The sequence below is a fragment of the Scardinius erythrophthalmus genome, assembly GCF_964197995.2.
Source record: "Scardinius erythrophthalmus genome assembly, chromosome: 10".
Taxonomy (NCBI): Eukaryota; Metazoa; Chordata; class Actinopteri; order Cypriniformes; family Leuciscidae; genus Scardinius; species Scardinius erythrophthalmus.
In genome coordinates, this window is record NC_138230.1 from 1,923,902 (window position 1) to 1,942,080 (window position 18,179).

General features: G+C 41.5%; 2 protein-coding genes across 3 annotated transcripts in view; both read left to right on the top strand.

The window, feature by feature from the left end:
- Nucleotides 1-1,806: 1,806 nt before the first annotated feature.
- On the top strand, nt 1,807-13,053 carry LOC308696960 (sodium channel regulatory subunit beta-1-like). Of its 2 annotated transcripts, none has more exons than XM_081375962.1 (7): nt 1,807-1,957; nt 2,181-2,402; nt 3,703-3,869; nt 8,182-8,416; nt 9,439-9,580; nt 10,261-10,332; nt 12,040-13,053. In XM_081375962.1, exons 2-6 carry the CDS (start codon nt 2,348-2,350, stop codon nt 10,325-10,327), a joined length of 666 nt encoding a protein of 221 aa, XP_081232088.1. In that variant the 5' UTR covers nt 1,807-1,957; nt 2,181-2,347; the 3' UTR covers nt 10,328-10,332; nt 12,040-13,053. The 2 variants fall into 2 exon arrangements, with proteins under 2 accessions (XP_081232088.1, XP_081232087.1); XM_081375961.1 differs by having other exon boundaries at nt 1,809-1,957; nt 2,213-2,402.
- A 1,847-nt stretch (nt 13,054-14,900) lies between these two features.
- Nucleotides 14,901-18,179, top strand: part of syngap1a (synaptic Ras GTPase activating protein 1a) — a 93,905-nt gene continuing 90,626 nt past the window's right edge. The window contains exon 1 of the mRNA XM_081376954.1: nt 14,901-14,993. Within this exon, the coding sequence (XP_081233080.1) occupies nt 14,972-14,993 (22 nt within the window). The 5' untranslated portion in view covers nt 14,901-14,971. The remainder of the gene's footprint in view (nt 14,994-18,179) is intronic.

The window sequence follows — 18,179 nt, forward strand, 5'->3', positions numbered from 1 at the left end:
ACGTTATTTTCAAATGTTCTGTGAACGTTCAAAATGTACTGTTTTTAAAATGCTATGCTAATGTTACAGGAACGTTCCTTTTTTGCAAACTTTATCAGGACGACGTTCTAAAACAAGTAGCAACATTTTAAAAATGGAATTCTGAAAAACGTTCCATTTAACGTCATAACTCTGAACGAGCGTTCTATTACCGTTACCGGGAGAGCTTTAAGAGAACCTTGTTAGAGCGTTTGCTGGGCAGGTCGCGAGAAATCATTCAATGTTTAACATCAAACACACATTAATATGCAGATGAGAGGGTTTGTGTGTGTGTGTGATGACATCAGTTCCACACACACTCACCTGGTCATGGAAGTACGGGGAGGATGCGGCCAGCACACACCTGTGCGCGCGGAACACGTGACCCTGCACCTGTATGGACAGGTCACACAGCTGACCCTCCTCGCGCTGCCGGTTCAGGTTCTCCAGAACCGCGGCGCGCGCGCTCGGGAAGCACACCTGCAGAACCGGGCCCGGGGGCGCGCTCGCGCGACCAAGGATCTGCTCCATCCTACTGTAACGCAAAGTTGAGATGTGGGCCAGAGAGAAAAAAACAATAGGTGTCGGAGGAAAAGATGCACGAGAGATGGCGTATTTTCCCCGTGTTTAATAAAATTACTCAAACGTCACACTCGTCCACATACATGGGGATCGAGTGAGAAAAAGTATACAAACAACTCTGGTCACAAATATAAAAGGAAATAAAAGAAAGAGTACAAAGGTCGGTAGAGCGGTTATCTCTTCTCCTCACCTGTCAAATCTATTACTGACACTCATGCGGCAAAGATCGGCGCGATTCAACCGGTCGACACACAATCTGCGAGTTTAACCACCGTCCGTGTGTATAATATATATGTTGATTATGATCCCTTGATCGGTTAAAATTACATTTGAATGTGTTTATAATCTCACCTGCGATCACTGTGATGGAGGTCTGCTGCGGAAGATAGAGACACGCCCCCTCTCCGAGACCCCGCCCCTTTTAAACAGCGCTTATATTCATATTCTTCATAAATTCTTTGGTTTTGTGTGTGTGTGTGTGTGTGTGTGTGTGTGTGTGTGTGTGTGTGTGTGTGTGTGTGTGCGTGCGTGCGTGCGTGCGTGTGTGTGTGTGTGTGTGTCCACAGTGATAACGACAAAGTATTGTTTGATTCTATTAGTGTCTCACATGAATGAAATGAAATGGCTAAATAAATATATAGAATAGAATAGAATAGAATAGAATAGAATAGAATAGAATAGAATCGTCCATGTGACAGCTGCTGTAAACCAATCCTGCTACAAAGGATGTCGGATTCATGAATATTAATTACGTGACGCCACATGACGTTTTTGTGCGTGCCCTTATTAATATTCATGAGCTGAGCAGTACTGCAGTCCGCGCGCGCCACCTGCTGTCTGACTGAACTCACAAACCTGCAGTAAAAAGGATTACAAACATTAAAAATTATTTGCAACGCAATGAAGAATGACGTTCACAACTCTGATAAACCATAATCAAAAGACCTATCTGAATAACTGATTAGTAGAGAGCACGGTGATGCATGAAAGGTATTTTAAAAGGTATTTAACTTTATGTTTATCATTATTTCAAAATGATATTGTGCTGTCAATAATTGTATTTGGTATTAAATGGGACTTAGTTTGAAGGGAAACCTCCTATTTATTATAGTTAATGATCATATTGTGTATTTGAGTGAGTTTTGAAGGGGCTGCACCTGCCGGGAGCGTCGTGACGTCACCACGGGGTCAGGTTGCGTCGCGCGCGCGCGCGGCCCGGGATTTTTACCGCAATGCATCAGAACTCAGCGAACGCGTGAACGAGCCGCTCAGAATGGCGTTTAAACCCGACAGATCAGCGAGACCCGATCATAAACATCAGTCTAATGCTTGAGGATTATTACACGCGAGTCAGAAGGCAAGTTTCAGATCTGTGTGCATGATTACAGTGATGATGCGTTCATGATCAGTGATGGAAATATATTCATAAATGAATGTGCATGCGTAGCGCTCGTTTATTCAGATGCATGTAAAACATGCACAGATATAAATGATGTAAACAGAGGAATGAGTGTAAACACTGATATCAGATGAGTGTCTGTGTTTCTCTGGCGTGTTTTCACACACTAAACATCTTTCAGAGCCAAACTGATGCTGGTTTAGTGTTCTGCAGGAGTCCATCACATCAGCGGAACGGGGCCCTTCAGAACCTCAGAACATGAAGATCCGTCACTGTGGACTCTAGAGTCTCAGAAGCCCACGAGAGAGAGAGAGATCACGGTCGAGCTCAGTGTCTTCTGTGAGCATCATGGACATGTGTGTGAGACGCCTGCTGCTCCTGTGTGTGTTCTTCATGATCTCAGGTGAGTCTGACCTGCAGGGGTCCGGGGCCCTTGGGGGCCGCAAGCAAGTGACAGGGGTCCAGGCCCCTTGGGGGCCGCAAGCAAGTGACGGGTCCTGGGCCCTTGGGGACTGCAAGCATGTGACAGGGGTCCGGGGCGCTTGAGGGCCGCAAGCATGTGACAGGGGTCCGGGGAGTGACAGGGGTCCGGGGCCCTTAGGGGCCGCAAGCAAGTGACGGGTCCAGGGCCCTTGGGGGCCGCAAGCATGTGACAGGGGTCCGGGGAGTGACAGGGGTCCGGGGCCCTTGGGGGCTGTAAGCATGTGACAGGGGTCCAGGGCCTTTGGGGGCCACAAGCATGTGACTGGGGTCCGGGGCCCTCGGGGAGTGACAGGGGTCCGGGGCCCTTGGGGGCCGCAAGCAAGTGACAGGGGTCCGGGTCCCTCTGGGAATGACAGGGGTCGGGGGCCCTTGGGGGCCGCAAGTGACGGGTCCGGGCCCTTGGGGAGTAACAGGGGCCTGAGGCCCTTGGGGAGTGACAGGGGTCCGGGGCCCTTGGGGGCCGCAAGTAAGTGACAGGGGTCCGGATCCCTCTGGGAATGACAGGGGTCCGAGGCCCTCGGGGAGTGACGAGTCCTGGGCCCTCAGGGAGTGACAGGGGTCCGGGGCCCTTGGGGAGTGACACAAATATTTAATTTAAAAATAAGTTTGATATAAAAGTAAATGCATTTTTAAATCAAACTCATTTTTTAATTAAATGTTTTTGTTTTTGTCTTACATTACTATTGAATATTTTCATTATTTTAAAACCATATTTATCAATTTATTATTTATTTAAATCAATTTGTATTTGCATTTATTTTAATCTTTTTATTTTATTTATTTTTTAATTAAAATTTTATTTATTTAATTAAAATATTTTAGTTTTTTACTTACATTAAATATTATTTTAATCCTTTTACAACCATATTTATTACTTTATTTAAAATAAAATAAAAAAATACATTTGATGATAATAAATACATATATAAAATTAGATGTAAATAAACAAACAAACAAAAAATGTTAATAATACATTTAACAGAAATGTATTAAAATAGAGTAATACAATTTTAAATAACACGTATGGCAGTACAGTAGGCTACTGTTGATTAGAAAACAATGCAATGAAGTACGCAATATAAACTAAATATTTCCAAGTAACAAATGTATTTATGAAATATAAGATGAGATGTTGACAGTATGAGTGTGGTCTTTATATGTGGAGTATATGACGCTGCTGGTGAGATGTGTGTTAGTGTGATGCGTGTGTGTTTGTGCAGTGTCCGTGTGCAGCGGCGCATGCGCAGAGGTGGACTCGGACACGGAGGCCGTCGCGGGAAGAGAATTCAAGCTCGGGTGCATTTCCTGCAAGATGCGCCTGGAAGTGGAAGCCACAGCCACCGTAGACTGGCACTTCCGGGCGCACGGACAGGACGAGTTCATCCATGTGAGCGTTTGAGCGGGAAGCGCTCGTTCAAAACTGCAGTTCATGTGACTCGAGTTCCAAAAACAATTAAACTAACTAACTAAATAAATACATTTGATTAAAATAAGAAATGGTTTAAAATAAAAGAATAATTGCCTTAAATTAATACATTTAATTATAATGAATAAATTGATTAAAATAAATACTTAAATAATATATGGATACATTCAATGTAAAAAAAATATATTAAAGTAAACACAATTTTATGAACACAAATAAAAACAATTGATTAAACTAATGAACTGTTTAAAATAAATGAATCATTAAAATTAATCCATTTAATTAAAATAAAACCAATTATTAGAATAAATATAAATTGATTTAAATAAATAATACATTAATACATTTAATGTAAAAACTGATTAAAATAAAAAAGATTTTATGTAAAAAAATATATATATATATATATATATTAGATTGATTAAAAATAATAAATTGAATAAAAATAAATTCATGAATCCAATTAAAATGAATAAATTGATTAAAATAAATAAATTAGATTCAAATCACTAAATACAAAGGGATTTAAATGAATAATAATGAATACATTTAATGTAACAATCATTTAAATAAACACAATTTTAAATAAACAATTTGTTTATTTAAACAATTAAAACATGATTAAAAGAAATTAATGCAAATTCAAAAACAAATAACAAATTTGATTAAAATTGATTAAAATAAATACAATTCGATGAAAATCTTCTTCCGCTTATCCGGGTCGTGGGGGCAGCAGTCTAATGGTGCGTTCACACCGGACGCGTTTAGCGCGTCAGGCGCGAGTCATTTCAATGTTAAGTCAATGCAAAGACGCGTTACGCGCGTAAAAAATTCCTGCGGCGCGAATGAGGCGTTTAGCGCGGCGCGGTAGACGCGAATTCGCCTCATTCGCGCGTCAAGTTCGCGCGAATGACGCGAATTGAGCGTCTGGCGCGTTAAGCGCGTTACGCGCGAATGATTTTATTAGTGCTATTTGTGCATTCACGCGTTTGACGCGAATTCGCGTCTGCCGCCCGAGTTGAAAAATCTGAACTTCTGCGTCAATTCGCGCCGCGTTAACCAATCAGGAGCCTGCTTGCATGCTGCTGTCACGTGGTGAAGTGACAGTTTATAATGTTATTTTATGTTTGGCCTCAATAAATTATTTTGTAATATGACTAAAATGCACAATAAAGCAAATAAAAACAAAACTCGATTTCAATATATGAGAGATACTCATTTTGTATTGAATGCTATTTATTCCATATCTATTCTAGATTATATGAAACATTATTAATCTAATGTAAAGACAACAAACACAATTTAGTGTGTGTAAAAAAAAAAATCACAGGACAGGTTTCATTTTTGAAGGCTGCAGCTCCATTTATTATCAAAACAAAAATAAATCACAGATTAGGTGCGGGCGAGGGTGAACCTTGCGCCGGGCTGTACAGCGCGGGCTCGTCAGGCAGCGACCACCACTCGAGGCCGAGGCTTATACGGCCTACGCTTTCCTCGTCAGCGTCCTCACCGTTAGGTCCACCAAACCTACCTCCTGGAGCAAATTGTGAAACCCCTGAAACCCTCCGGAGGGTTTGGTGGACCCGAGAACAGCGACGATGTCCACTACGCTGCTGTTTCTGCTCTCCAGAGCATATACGAGCGGTGACTCTCTCGATTAATGCTAATGCTAATGCTCGATAAACATCTAAAAAAAAGATGGCCGCCAACAGGTTTCGAAACTTTCACCTCTGACGCGCGTGACGCGCGTAAATTTCGATCCAAACTTTTGATTTTACGCGCGTCAATTTCGCTCTTGACACGCGAATGCACACAAAGTGGTCAAGCGTATAACTAGACGCGGCAGGCGCGAATTTGACGCGCTGTTCGCGTTCGGTGTGAACGCACAGTAAGCAGAGATGCCCAGACTTCCCTCTCCCTGGACACTTCCTCCAGCTCTTCCGGGGGGACCCTGAGGCGTTCCCAGGCCAGCCGGGAGACATAATCCCTCCAGCGTGTCCTAGGTCTTCCCGGGGTCTCCTCCCGGTGGGACGCGCCCGGAACTCCTCCTCGGGAAGTTGGCTCCTCTCGATGTGAAGGAGCAGCGGCTCTACTCTGAGCTCCTCCCGAGTGACCGAGCTCCTCACCCTCTCTCTAAGGGATCGCCCAGCCACCCTGCGGAGAAAGCTCATTTCGGCCGCTTGTATCCGGGATCTTGTCCTTTCGTCATGACCCACAGCTCATGGTGAGAGTAGGAACGTAGACTGACCGGTAAATCGAGAGCTTCCAGCAGCTCAGCTCCTTCTTCACCACGACAGACCAGTACATCGACCGCATTACTGCAGAAGCTGCACCGATCCGTCTGTCAATCTCCCGTTACATCCTTCCCTTACTCATGAACAAGACCCCGGGATACTTGAACTCCTCCACTTGAGGCAGGAACTCTCCACCAACCTGAAGCGGGCAAGCCACCCTTTCCGACTGAGAACCATGGCCTCGGTGCTGGACGGTTTGCCAGAATCTCTTCTCCATGGACTCACCAAACTCCTCCCAAGCCCGAGTTTTTGCCTCCACAACCACCCGGGCTGCAGTCCGCTTGGCCTGCCGGTACCCGTCAGCTGCCTCAGGAGTCCCACAAGCCAGCCAGGCCTGATAGGACTCCTTCTTCAGCTTGACGGCATCCCTTACTTCCGTCGTCCACAGGACAGGCACCAGAGACCTTACGGCCACAGCCCCGAGTGGCCGCGTCGACAATGGAGGTGGAGAACTCCATGTTCCACCATTTGGACTCAATATCTCCAGACTCCCTCGGGATACGGTCAAAGCTCTGCCGGAGGTGGGAGTTGAAGATCTCTCTGACAGGGGACTCTACCAAACGTTCCCAACAGACCCTCAGAGTACGTTTGGATCTGCCGAGTCTGTCCGGCTTCCTCCCCCGCTATCGGATCCAACTCACCACCAGGTGGTGATCAGTTGACAGCTCCGCCCCTCTCTTCACCCGAGTGTCCAAGACATACGGCCGGATGTCGGAAAAGACGATCCACAAAGTCGCTCATCGACCTACGGCCTAGGGTGTCCTGGTGCCACGTGCACTGATGGACGCCCTTATGCTTGAACATGGTGTTCGTTATGGACAAACTGTAACTGGCACAGAAGTCCAATAACAGAACACCACTCGGGTTCAGATCAGGGGGGCCGTTCCTCCCAATCACGCCCCTCCAGGTGTCACTGTCGCTGCCCACGTGGGCGTTGAAGTCCCCCAGTAGAACGACGGAGTCCCCAGTCGGAGCACTTTCCAGCACCCCTCCCAGAGACCCCAAGAGAGCCAAGTACTCTGCACTCCCATTCGGCCCGTAGGCACACACGGCAGTGAGAGACCTATCCCCGACCCGAAGGCGCAGGGAAGCGACCCTCTCGTTAACCGGGGTGAACTCCAACACATGGCGGCTGAGCTGGGGGGCTATAAGCAAACCCACACCTGCCCGCCGCCTCTCACCATGGGCAACTCCAGAGTGGTAAAGAGTCTATCCTCTCTCCTGAGTGTGGTCGGAATCTCTGAACCTCACGCACAATCTCAGGCTCCTTCCCCGCCAGAGAGGTGATGTTCCACGTCCCTGAAGCTAGTTTCCGTGTCCAGGGATCGGGTTGTCGAGGCCCCAACCTTCGACTGCCGCCCAATCCACTAAGCACTGGCCCCTTACGGTCCCTCCTGCAGGTGGTGAGCCCACGGGAGGGCGGCCCCACATCGCTCCTTCGGGCTGAGCCCAGCCGGGCCCCATGGGGGGAGATCCAGCCACCATGCGCTCGCATGCGAGTCCCAACCCCGGGCCTGGCTCCAGGGTGGGGCCCCGGCTGCGCCATGCCGGGCGACGTCACAATCCTTGTTTTAGCGTGTAACATATAGGGTTTGTGAAAAGTAAATTAATAAATTAATAAAATTATAATTTGCATTAGAATTATTAAAAAGTAAATAAACGAAAATGTATTAACATAAATAAATAAATAAAACATGATTAAAATAAATGTGTTAAAATAAACCCTACCAAAAAATTATACATTTGACTAAAATAAATCTATTAAAATAGACTGATAAAAATGTATTTAAATAAATAAAACATCTAACAGTACCGTAGACAAGAATGCAATGATGTAACATACCGGTAATGATATTATACACAAATTTACAATATGAATTTTTACTATATAAAAATATACAATGTCAATGCAAAAGTGGGTGTGTTTTTCGGAGGACTTGTAATATAGATGGTGATTTTGAAGTTTGTGTGGTGGACAGATTTACAGCTACGACGGAGAGGAGTCGAACATCATCGACGAGCGTTTTCAGGACCGGATAAAGTGGCAAGGCAGCAAAACCTACGACCTTCAGGACGCGTCCGTCGACCTCCTGAACGTGACCTTCAACGACTCGGGCGATTACCAATGCACCTTCAACCGGATCCTCAGCTACCAGCACTATGAGTACTCCACCATCGTCAACAAACTGGTCCACCTCACCGTCGTGGCCAAAGGTATGGGGTTTACCATGGTGAAATCACTGTAATGCATGACTTTCTGGTGAAAGAAATACATAAATGAAGAAAAAAAGCCACAACTAAATACAAGTATCTTCATGAGCACAACCAATGGAAATGGGTCAAATTCAGCAATCTGCTCATGGAGCCACATTCAGATCCTCATATCTCTGAAAGTGAGCTATATAGAGCCTTAAAAAATTAGATGCAAAAAGAAAAGTTTGTTATTAATTGGAACCTAAAAGGACATTGAGATATCTATAATACTTCTTGAGTAACAGACACACAAACTTTGGAAAAAGATTTTTGTCTCTCAGACTGGTTTGTTTTATGCGATTGGTTTAATGGAGGGAAACCAGATATATTTCTAGTTTCAACATTATTTGTACTTCAGACATTCCTCTTTAAATGCAGCCAGTATCAGTAATCAAGTACAAGTATCCGCTTTATGTAAAGTGTCCAACATTTGGTTTTCACAAATTTAACAATTTACTCTTGGAGCCGCATTGAGATCCTCATATCTGTAGAACTGAACCATATAGAGCCTTGAAAATTGAAATACCAAAAGAACAGTGTGTTAAGAACCAACATCTAAAAGGACATTGAGATATCTGTAATACTTCTTGAATTACAGACACACAAACTTTGGAAAAAACATGATTAAAGTGTTTTTCTCATCTTTGAGCCGTCACCGTTGGCATATAATGCAACAAAGATTGATAAAGTCAACATATTTTACTAATAGAGCCACTGGTCTCTGTGTAAAACTAAAATCATCAAGCTGCCGTCTTTCTGAAGCCATTTTCCCCCTCCTGTAACTTGGCTCCGAATCACTAATGAAAAATTTGAATTGACGCCCCTCTACAAAACAGATTACTACGTAAATATACATGCATGGCATTTCATATTTTAACTTTCATCCCTATTTATGTTTGTCTTTCTTCAGAAAATGTATTAACAAAAATATTAACAAAAAATCTGTGTGTGTGTGTGTGTGTGTGTGTGTGTGTGTATGTCAGCCACGCGCAAGACGGCTTCCATCGTGTCGGAGGTGATGATGTACGTGACGATCATCGGGCTGCAGCTCTGGCTATTGGTGGAGATGATCTACTGTTACAGGAAGATCGCGGCGGCGGGAGAAGAAGCTCTGAGAGCCAGCGCGTGAGTATCTGCAGTCTAGGGCCCCTATCATACAGCCAGTGCAAAGCAGCGTCAGGCGCGACACAAGTGTGTTTTGCTAGTTTCAGCCTGACGCAGTTTTCATTTTCACGTCCTGCGCCACGTTGTTTAAATAGCGAATCCGCCATGGCGCGAGCACAACTGGCTTTTAAAAGGAATGGGAGATTAGACTCTGATTGGTTTATTGCTCGTTACGCCCAAAACACACTCATGACTCATTAAAAGAATAGAGACGACCCTTTTAGACCATGTGCTGTGTGTACAGCCTGACGCAGTTTTCATTTTTCCCGTCGTTAAACTATCAAAAGTGTATTCGGACACGCACTAACTGAACTTGCGCCCTGCTCTTTAGACCATGAGCTTAAAATAGGGCACTATAACAATATTTGTACAGTAAATTCACTCGTCACCATCCGACATTATTTGTTAATGCATTACCTTATTGTAAAATGGTACCTAATATCTTAACATCTTCATGCCTGATAGACGTATCTATTAGATTCGAGACGGATGATCATGTAGTTACATTTTGTGATGGTATAAAGATGAATCTAATTGCCAGACTAAAAAGGTATGTCGTTAAATACGGGCTCTCGTTATTGTTGCAGAAGCAAAGACTTAAACCTGAACTCATCATGTTGCGTTTGTGTTCTGTGTTGCAGAGCGGAGTATTTAGCCATCGCAACTGAGGGCAAAGACAACTGCGCCGGTGTGCAGGTCGCAGAATAACACAGGTGAGATAACTAGCAGCGACGGGCCTGTTCACGCCACACACAAACACAACTTATGCTGGCTTGACAAAGCCTTGTCTGAAAGCTTCCTAGCTTGTTGCTTACATGAATTAGCTTGTTGCTATCATGATTTGTCATGGTGTTATCATGTTTTAACACATGAGCATGCATGATTTACAATGTTGCTAATGTTTTAACACATTGCTAGTAGAAATAGCCATGTTGCTATCATAAATTAACATGTTTTAGCATATTGTTAGCATTAATTAGCATGTTGATAGCATGAATTAGCATGCTGCTAGCATTTTTCAACATGTTGCTACCATGTTTTAACTAGGGCTGTCACTTTACGTTCGAAAATCGATTGCACAATCGATCGGACCAACCAACACAAGTTTCGAAAACGAAAATAGGGAATCGATTTTAACGGTCTTCTCTCAGAGCGCGTCCAGCTCGTCACGATTCGCCCGCAGCGAACACGCGTCACACAGCAACTGCAGGCTCTGACACACACACACATAACAGCAAATTATACTTCTGCAAATTATACTAATGTGTCTCTTTTTACAACAAAAATGTGAATTCTGCCGGTATTCAGACAGTCTCATGCATACAGATACAGATTCAGGCTACGGTCAACAATCGCCTATGCAGGCAACATTTGTTTGACTTATCTAACCGTAAACACAGGCATGTTGAAGACTGCAGTAATGTTTTTCATTGATGTTATGGCAGTCCACTCTGCTTATTGTTTTTCGAGAATGTTGCTCTCCTGTTTGTCATTGTGCACGAAACTTCACGCCAATAAATCAACAGGAATATTGCTGACTTGTACGCGTCTCAAGCGCCCTCTTTACGTTCGTCCTAATGACTGTTAGTTATTGACCATATTTGGCGTTTAAAATGGAAACTTCTTTTGGAAAATCGATTTTACAATCGATTCAATGAACACTTATGTCTCAAAAATCGAACAGGATTTTTTCACAAAAGTGACAGCCCTAGTTTTAACACATTGCTTACATGTTTTAGCATGTTGCTAGCCTGTTTTAACACATTGTTAGCATAAATTAACATGTTGTTAACATGAATAAGCACATTTCTAAATGATTTAGCATGTTGTTAACATTATATAACATTTTGTTAACGTGATGGTAGCATGTTTTAACACATTGCAAGCATAAATTAGCATTTTGCTAACATGAATTAACATATCGCTAACTTTAATTAGCATATTGCTAACATGACTTAGACATTGCATGGATTAGCTTGTTCTGAGAATGCTTTGCTAATGTTCCCATTAACTTATGAAAACTGTTGAATGAAAGTTCAAAAATGTCCAGTTTATAAAATATTTTAAAATGTTTGTTTTTTCTCTTGGTTATGTTAACGTTAAGGGGACATTACATTGTATCATTCTTTAATCATTTTGGGAACGTTACTTTTGAATGTCCTCTGAATGTCTAAAACAAGTAACATTTAAAAAAACGCTAGACAAACATCCAACTAAAACATTTCAGAGAAAACGCTCCGTGATCGATGTATAATAATGTTTTTGTGCTAGTGTTTAGAGAACATTATTAAAGATCAGATAACTGAACGAATGTTCTATTTTGTTACTGTAAGAACGCTTGTTCGTAGTTGCGAGAGAATGTTAGCACTCGCTCTAGAACAGAAACGCTGCTGATTCACACGTTGTTCTGGTTTCCGCAGGTTTTTCCCAGGAGCCTCTCCTGAACTGCTGTCACTCACTCCTGTTTTATCTGCTGTTGTTCCTGGCGATCGATCCTCCGTTCCGCATGATTCCTCACGCTATGCATGAACCGAACGCTCATCCCGAGAACTCATTATTCCTCCTCACTCATAGACAAACGCAGTACTATGAGTTTGCACTAGAGGTCAGTAAAGAGCAAGGAATCTCTGCTGATCGAGGCCAAACACACACACACACTCACAGACACACACATACTCACTCACTCACTCTCACACACACACACACACACACACACACACACACACACACACACAAACTTACACACACACTCACACATATAGATATATTATAGTGACTGTAAGATGATCTGGAAGCTGAACTCCATGCACTGCTGAAACTGCATGAGTAAAAAAGAGAATCTGAAGAAACTTCCTTTATATACGTAATAATAATCCATGATCCTGATAGAGTTTATCAATCATATCTGTATAATGTGGTGCAATATGACAATAAACCGTAGTTCTCCAATGTAGCAGAATTATATTGTATTAGCGTTAAAACACTGAACGTCTCAGTGCAGACGATCCAATCACAGGCCTGCGTTTCTGCTCATGTGACGTTCAGTGTGAGAGAGAGAGAGAGAGAGAGAGAGAGAGAGAGTGTAAATTAAACGAGTTGAAATGAATCTTGTTGACTGTTTGATTTTGTGTTTGTTCACATTATTAATGCATCAATCGACAGGAACGATGAACTATGCTTTTTGTCATAAAGTCAAACATGACAGGACGCAAAACCAAACTACATGAAATATAATAATTTAGCATAACATAATATTTCTTAATGAGCATTATACTGACAAAATGAAGAATTATTTATATTATTACTGTTATGATTTGCTATATTTTTACATATTTTCTGATTTACACAAGATTGTACTAAAGATACCAGATGTTTATGATGATTATTGACTTGCCGAATTAAACCTGCTTTTGTTGAAACATTCTGTGCCGTTTCACTGTAGTTTTGAGTGAAGTTTGTGTAAAATACTATTTAGTTTCTATTGTTTCATCATTTCAATATTTTCTGCTCACTTTACTTCTGTACTGTAATCATTTTTAGACTTTATTTAAAACAAGTTGTATTTATTTTTATCAACTTGTTTATTAAATCGTCTTTTATTTATTCATTTTAAATTAGTAATTTATTTGTTAGCATGAAATGTTTTTATTTTAATTAATTTATCTATTTGATTTAAAAGTATTCATTTATTTTAATCAAATTTTATTGTTTTTATCAATGTATTTATTTTAATCAAAGAAATGTATATATTTTATCATATTTATTTACATCCAATTTTATTTATTTTATTCATGTTTATTTTTCTCAATTTTAATTTATTTATTAATTTATTTATTATTGTTATATTTTATGATGTATTTTTACAGTTTTTCTCTAGACTTGCGGCCACAAATATCACTCCGAATCCTGCGAGTCTTAAACACGTGAATGACATCATCATCCTCCAGGAAGTGATGTGGTTTTGGAGGGAAAACAGCAGCACAAACACTGCTGTTATTTGAGGAATTCTGGGATGTTTTGTGGTGGTTGTTGATTTGTGACACTTTAATATTCCAGTAGTTTCATTGAAAACTGAATTTCAGCTCAAAATCACTTTCTTTCAACCTTTTGGATTCTATTAGATAATGAAGATGATGATGATGATGAAGATGATGATGAAGAAGATGATGATGTTTCTGCCGTAGTTTTCAGACACAAACAGTGGCATTTTAACTGAATTACATATTTACACATTACAGTTTGTTATGATTACAATACTATTTCATTAAAATAATGAAATGAATAATTATAAATAAATTAAAAACATTTTCAGAATATTCAAAAACGGAATAATAATAATAAAATTTATATAAATATATATTACAGTTGATTATAATAATATTCCATGAAGATAATGAAATAATATATTTATAAATAAATTGAAATAAGTGGCGTTTTTAAATATTTATATAAATATTATATTTATAGTCTTAATAAAATGTAATTATCTAATTAAGTAAAATAATTGTTAATCATATTTTTTTCAGTTTTACTTGACGTTATTAATGGTTTGTGATTACTTACTGAGAAATAGATAGAATAGTAGATTTCTATCTACCCTCCATAACTAGAAAAATGTATAATTATTTAAAAAAATTCCATGACTTTTGAAGAATTTAATACACTTCCATGAGTTTTCCAGGTCTAGAAATCACACTTTCAATACTCTCATATATCCAGGTTTTCCAAGAGGAGATTCACTGAAAGAAGAACAAGATCGTGATCATATATGTTTCTTGAGCATCAAATCATCATATTAGAGTGATTTCTGAAGGATCATGTGACACTGAAGACTGATGCTGAAAATTCAGCTTTGATCACAGGAATAAATTACACTTTAATAGATTCACATAGACAACAGCTGATTTACACTATAATGATATTTCACAATGTAGTTCCAGTGGATCCACTTCATCTCCACAGAGCAACTTTCCTGACTTACTTCTCACTGGTTCAGTTCTGGTTCGGGTTCGGGCTCGATCAGTCCACTCACTCATTGGGTTCGGGTTCGGTATCATCACTCACTCATTGGACCGCGCCGTGCCGGGTGCGCGCGCCCGTGCGCGTTCCCGTGTGCGTGCCAGTGCGCGCTTGCGTTCGATGACGGGAGCGCAAAGTGATCAGCGGATCTTTTCGATCATCATTCAGATCAATAATAGTATAATAATAATAATAATAGCACCTTGCGTGCGCGCGCCTCGCGTCTGGAGAGCTGTGCGTCATTTCTCTCCTTTATGTTTGAATGTTGTCGCGCTGGAGGAGTGATGATGGATCCTCACAGAGCGAGCTGATCACGGTCAGTGCCGGAGGATCATGTCCTATGTGTCTTCACAAGGTAAGAGTTATAATCGATCATCTGATCGGCTCCGATCACTGATCAATACGGGCTCGCGCTGGCCGCCAGATGATTGACAGCTCTCACTCTGGAGTCCAGCGATGCCTTTACATTCACCTGATCGATAATGCACCTTCCGCGTGAGAGTCCAATCATTGCGATCGATAATCAGTGTGAATAGTTGAGCTCAGAAACAGCAGGTTTATTTATAGATCCCGAACCGAACCGAGTCAGGAGCGGCCCGCGCGCGCGCACGAGGGAGAGCTTCCGGAACACACGCGAGAACATCAACACAAATTCTCACACTGAGAATCACAAAATGATTTTAATGTTAACTGTAAAATACTGTAGCAATGCTCGCTTAATCGGTTAACAGTGCTGGGAAAACTGTAATAAATCTAATGTAATTGTACAGTAAAACACGGTTACATCAACCATTTTAAGATGTAAAAAAGAATAGAACCCTATAATTTACATTGAAATGCCATTCCCAGAATTCCCTGTGTGACACTTCACATTTGAGGGTTTTTAATAGACATAATTATGATTCTTCTTAGTTTATTTTCTGATCAGTTGTGTTCATTAGGGTTTAATGTTGTTAAATTAATGCATATTGAATTATTTGAGTGTCCATGATGGTGTTTGGTGGTGTTTAGTGCAGTCCATACTGATGATCAGATGTGTGTATTGATTACGCATCTGTAACGGTGATGAGCGTCAGTCGTGCCACTGTGAATCTCAAGAGGTCATTTACATTGAGCTGGAGGAGTTTCAGCGAGAGCTTGTTTAAATGTCATGCTCTCCCCTGTCGGCCGGACTTCTGCCTGTAAAGTGAGTTTATTCAGAACGAAACAAACAGTTTGTTATATTATTGTATATCGTCAGTGTTTCAGTAGCAGCTTCACAGTAATAAACAGGAGAATAACAGAATCAGTGATGCAAACTTCATCAAATATGAGACAAACATAGAGTCAGTGGTGAAGCCGCTCTACATGAGATAGGAGAGTCATTATTCAAGTTTTGTTCTCTGCTGCATTTGATACCATCAATCACAACGTTCTTTTAAATAGACTCGAAAACTATGTTGGCATTAGTGGAATTGCACTAGCATGGTTTAAATCATACTTATCTGACCGTTGTCAGTTTGTAGCAGTAAATGAAGAGATGTCTTATTAGTGCTGGGCGGTATGACCAAAAATCCATATCACAGTGTTTTTCCAAATTATACCGGTTTCACGGTATCTTACGGTATTTAATTTATTTCAAGCATGGCTGGTTGTTAACCACATTTTCTACTGATTGAGAGAGGAAATACTGCGGTAGATTGACTTAGGCCCCGATCACACCTGACACGTTTTTAGCAGTGAGAGGCGCCTTTTTTCAATTGTTTTCCTATGGCCTCGCGTTTTTGCAATTGAAAAAAACCCAACTCCGAGCGGAAAAAGCACCCGACGTCATCGCGTTTTTTTTTCACTGTCCAATCGGGTGAATGGAGAGGCGGGCCTTCCGTTGTAGTGATGAAAGCTACAGTTGCTTGAACCCCCGGAGAGTGCGATGATAATGCGATGATGCTCTCGCGGGTTACCAGGAGCTTAACGACTTCACGAACCGTAACTACCACAATGTTAACAGAAAGTAAATAAAGTTAATAAAAGGCGGATTTGACGTTTACTTGATTGACAAGACAGCTGTTTCGGTGGTTGCCTAGCAACATAAAAAACGCAGCGCACTGCACGTTCTGTGTGATCGGGGCAGTGATGTGTGCCTCGCGTTTTCGAACCTGAAAAACGTGTCTGGTGGGATCGGGGCCTTAGAATGCACTATTTTACTGTCATGAGTGAATATTGTAGAAAAATTCCACCCAAAAAATGATGCTGTTTACAAAGAGGAGCCAGCAGGAGACGCTGTAGGAGCGACAGAAACAGCGGTTTCCCCGGTAACGGCTGAACACAAAACGGTTTCCACGGTAACGGCTGAACACAAACCAGCGCTCATAAACACTGCTTTATCAGGAGAGATAAAGAAAGATTAAATTGAAATAACATCGAAACTTTTCTTAAGACCGTCAGTTCACTTCAGAAACATTCAAATAAAAACTGAAACGGGATCCCAACCACAAATAGATTTTCCAAAAGGCAGTGTTGATATTGTGAACCAATGTATGGGAAACACTGTAAGATAATTTGACAGCTACCAATGATAACCTATGCATCTTCACCGTCAGGCTTAGTAACACATAACGTTAGCTGTGCCCTCACCACAGTTTCGCGCCGCGTTCCGATCGTTGTTAAAGCGACATACTTTGATGGTTCTTTGTATGCCTATATTGCGGTATGTTAAAAATTCATATCATAACAAAAATAAACACTGGTATTCGGTATGAACTGGTATACCACCCAGATCAAGTTAAGTATGGAGTACCACAGGGCTCAGTACTAGGACCGTTGCTATTCCTGGGAGATATCATTATTATTCAGATCAGTTCAGCTCAGTGTTGATTGTGTTCTGGTGTGGATCGAGTGTAAGATCTGTTTCATACTTCTGACTGTACAGTAGTGTTGTCAAAAATATCGATATTTCGATAAATATCGATACTGAAATATCTGAACGGTACCAATACTAATGTCCCGAAGTATCGATACTCCCATACTAGCCGAGCTGTCACTTTAAATTCTCTCCAAAGGCGCGTTGACAAACACCACACGTGACGCACTCGTCTCATTCGCTCTGGTTAAATAGCAAAAGTGAAGTGAATGGAAAAATGGCGAGTGCGGCGCCCTTGCGACCGGCTTTGGTTGATAAAGAACACCGCGAGCTGGCGTGTCGGAGAATAGCGCGGACACGCGTTAAAAACACACCGCTAGTGGGCATGTCGAAGAATAGCGCGGACACTGCGAGCGGGCTGCGGGCACCCAAAAGATTGTTTGGCTATCAATATCCCGCACATCACTCATTTTTTTAAATTCTGAAAACAGACTTAACGAACAAGCTCCAGGAGGACATGTACATTTAGCAGCATGTACCTGTATGCTACTCAGCATCAATGGGTCACCTCTTTCTGAATTCCCCTATAACTGTAACTGTATCTCCTCTGTAACTTCTCATTTTAACTTTTCTGAAACATTAACCAAGATGGCCTAGTATTGTTGTTATAAGTGTGTTGTCTCGTTTTTCCACTGTAATTCT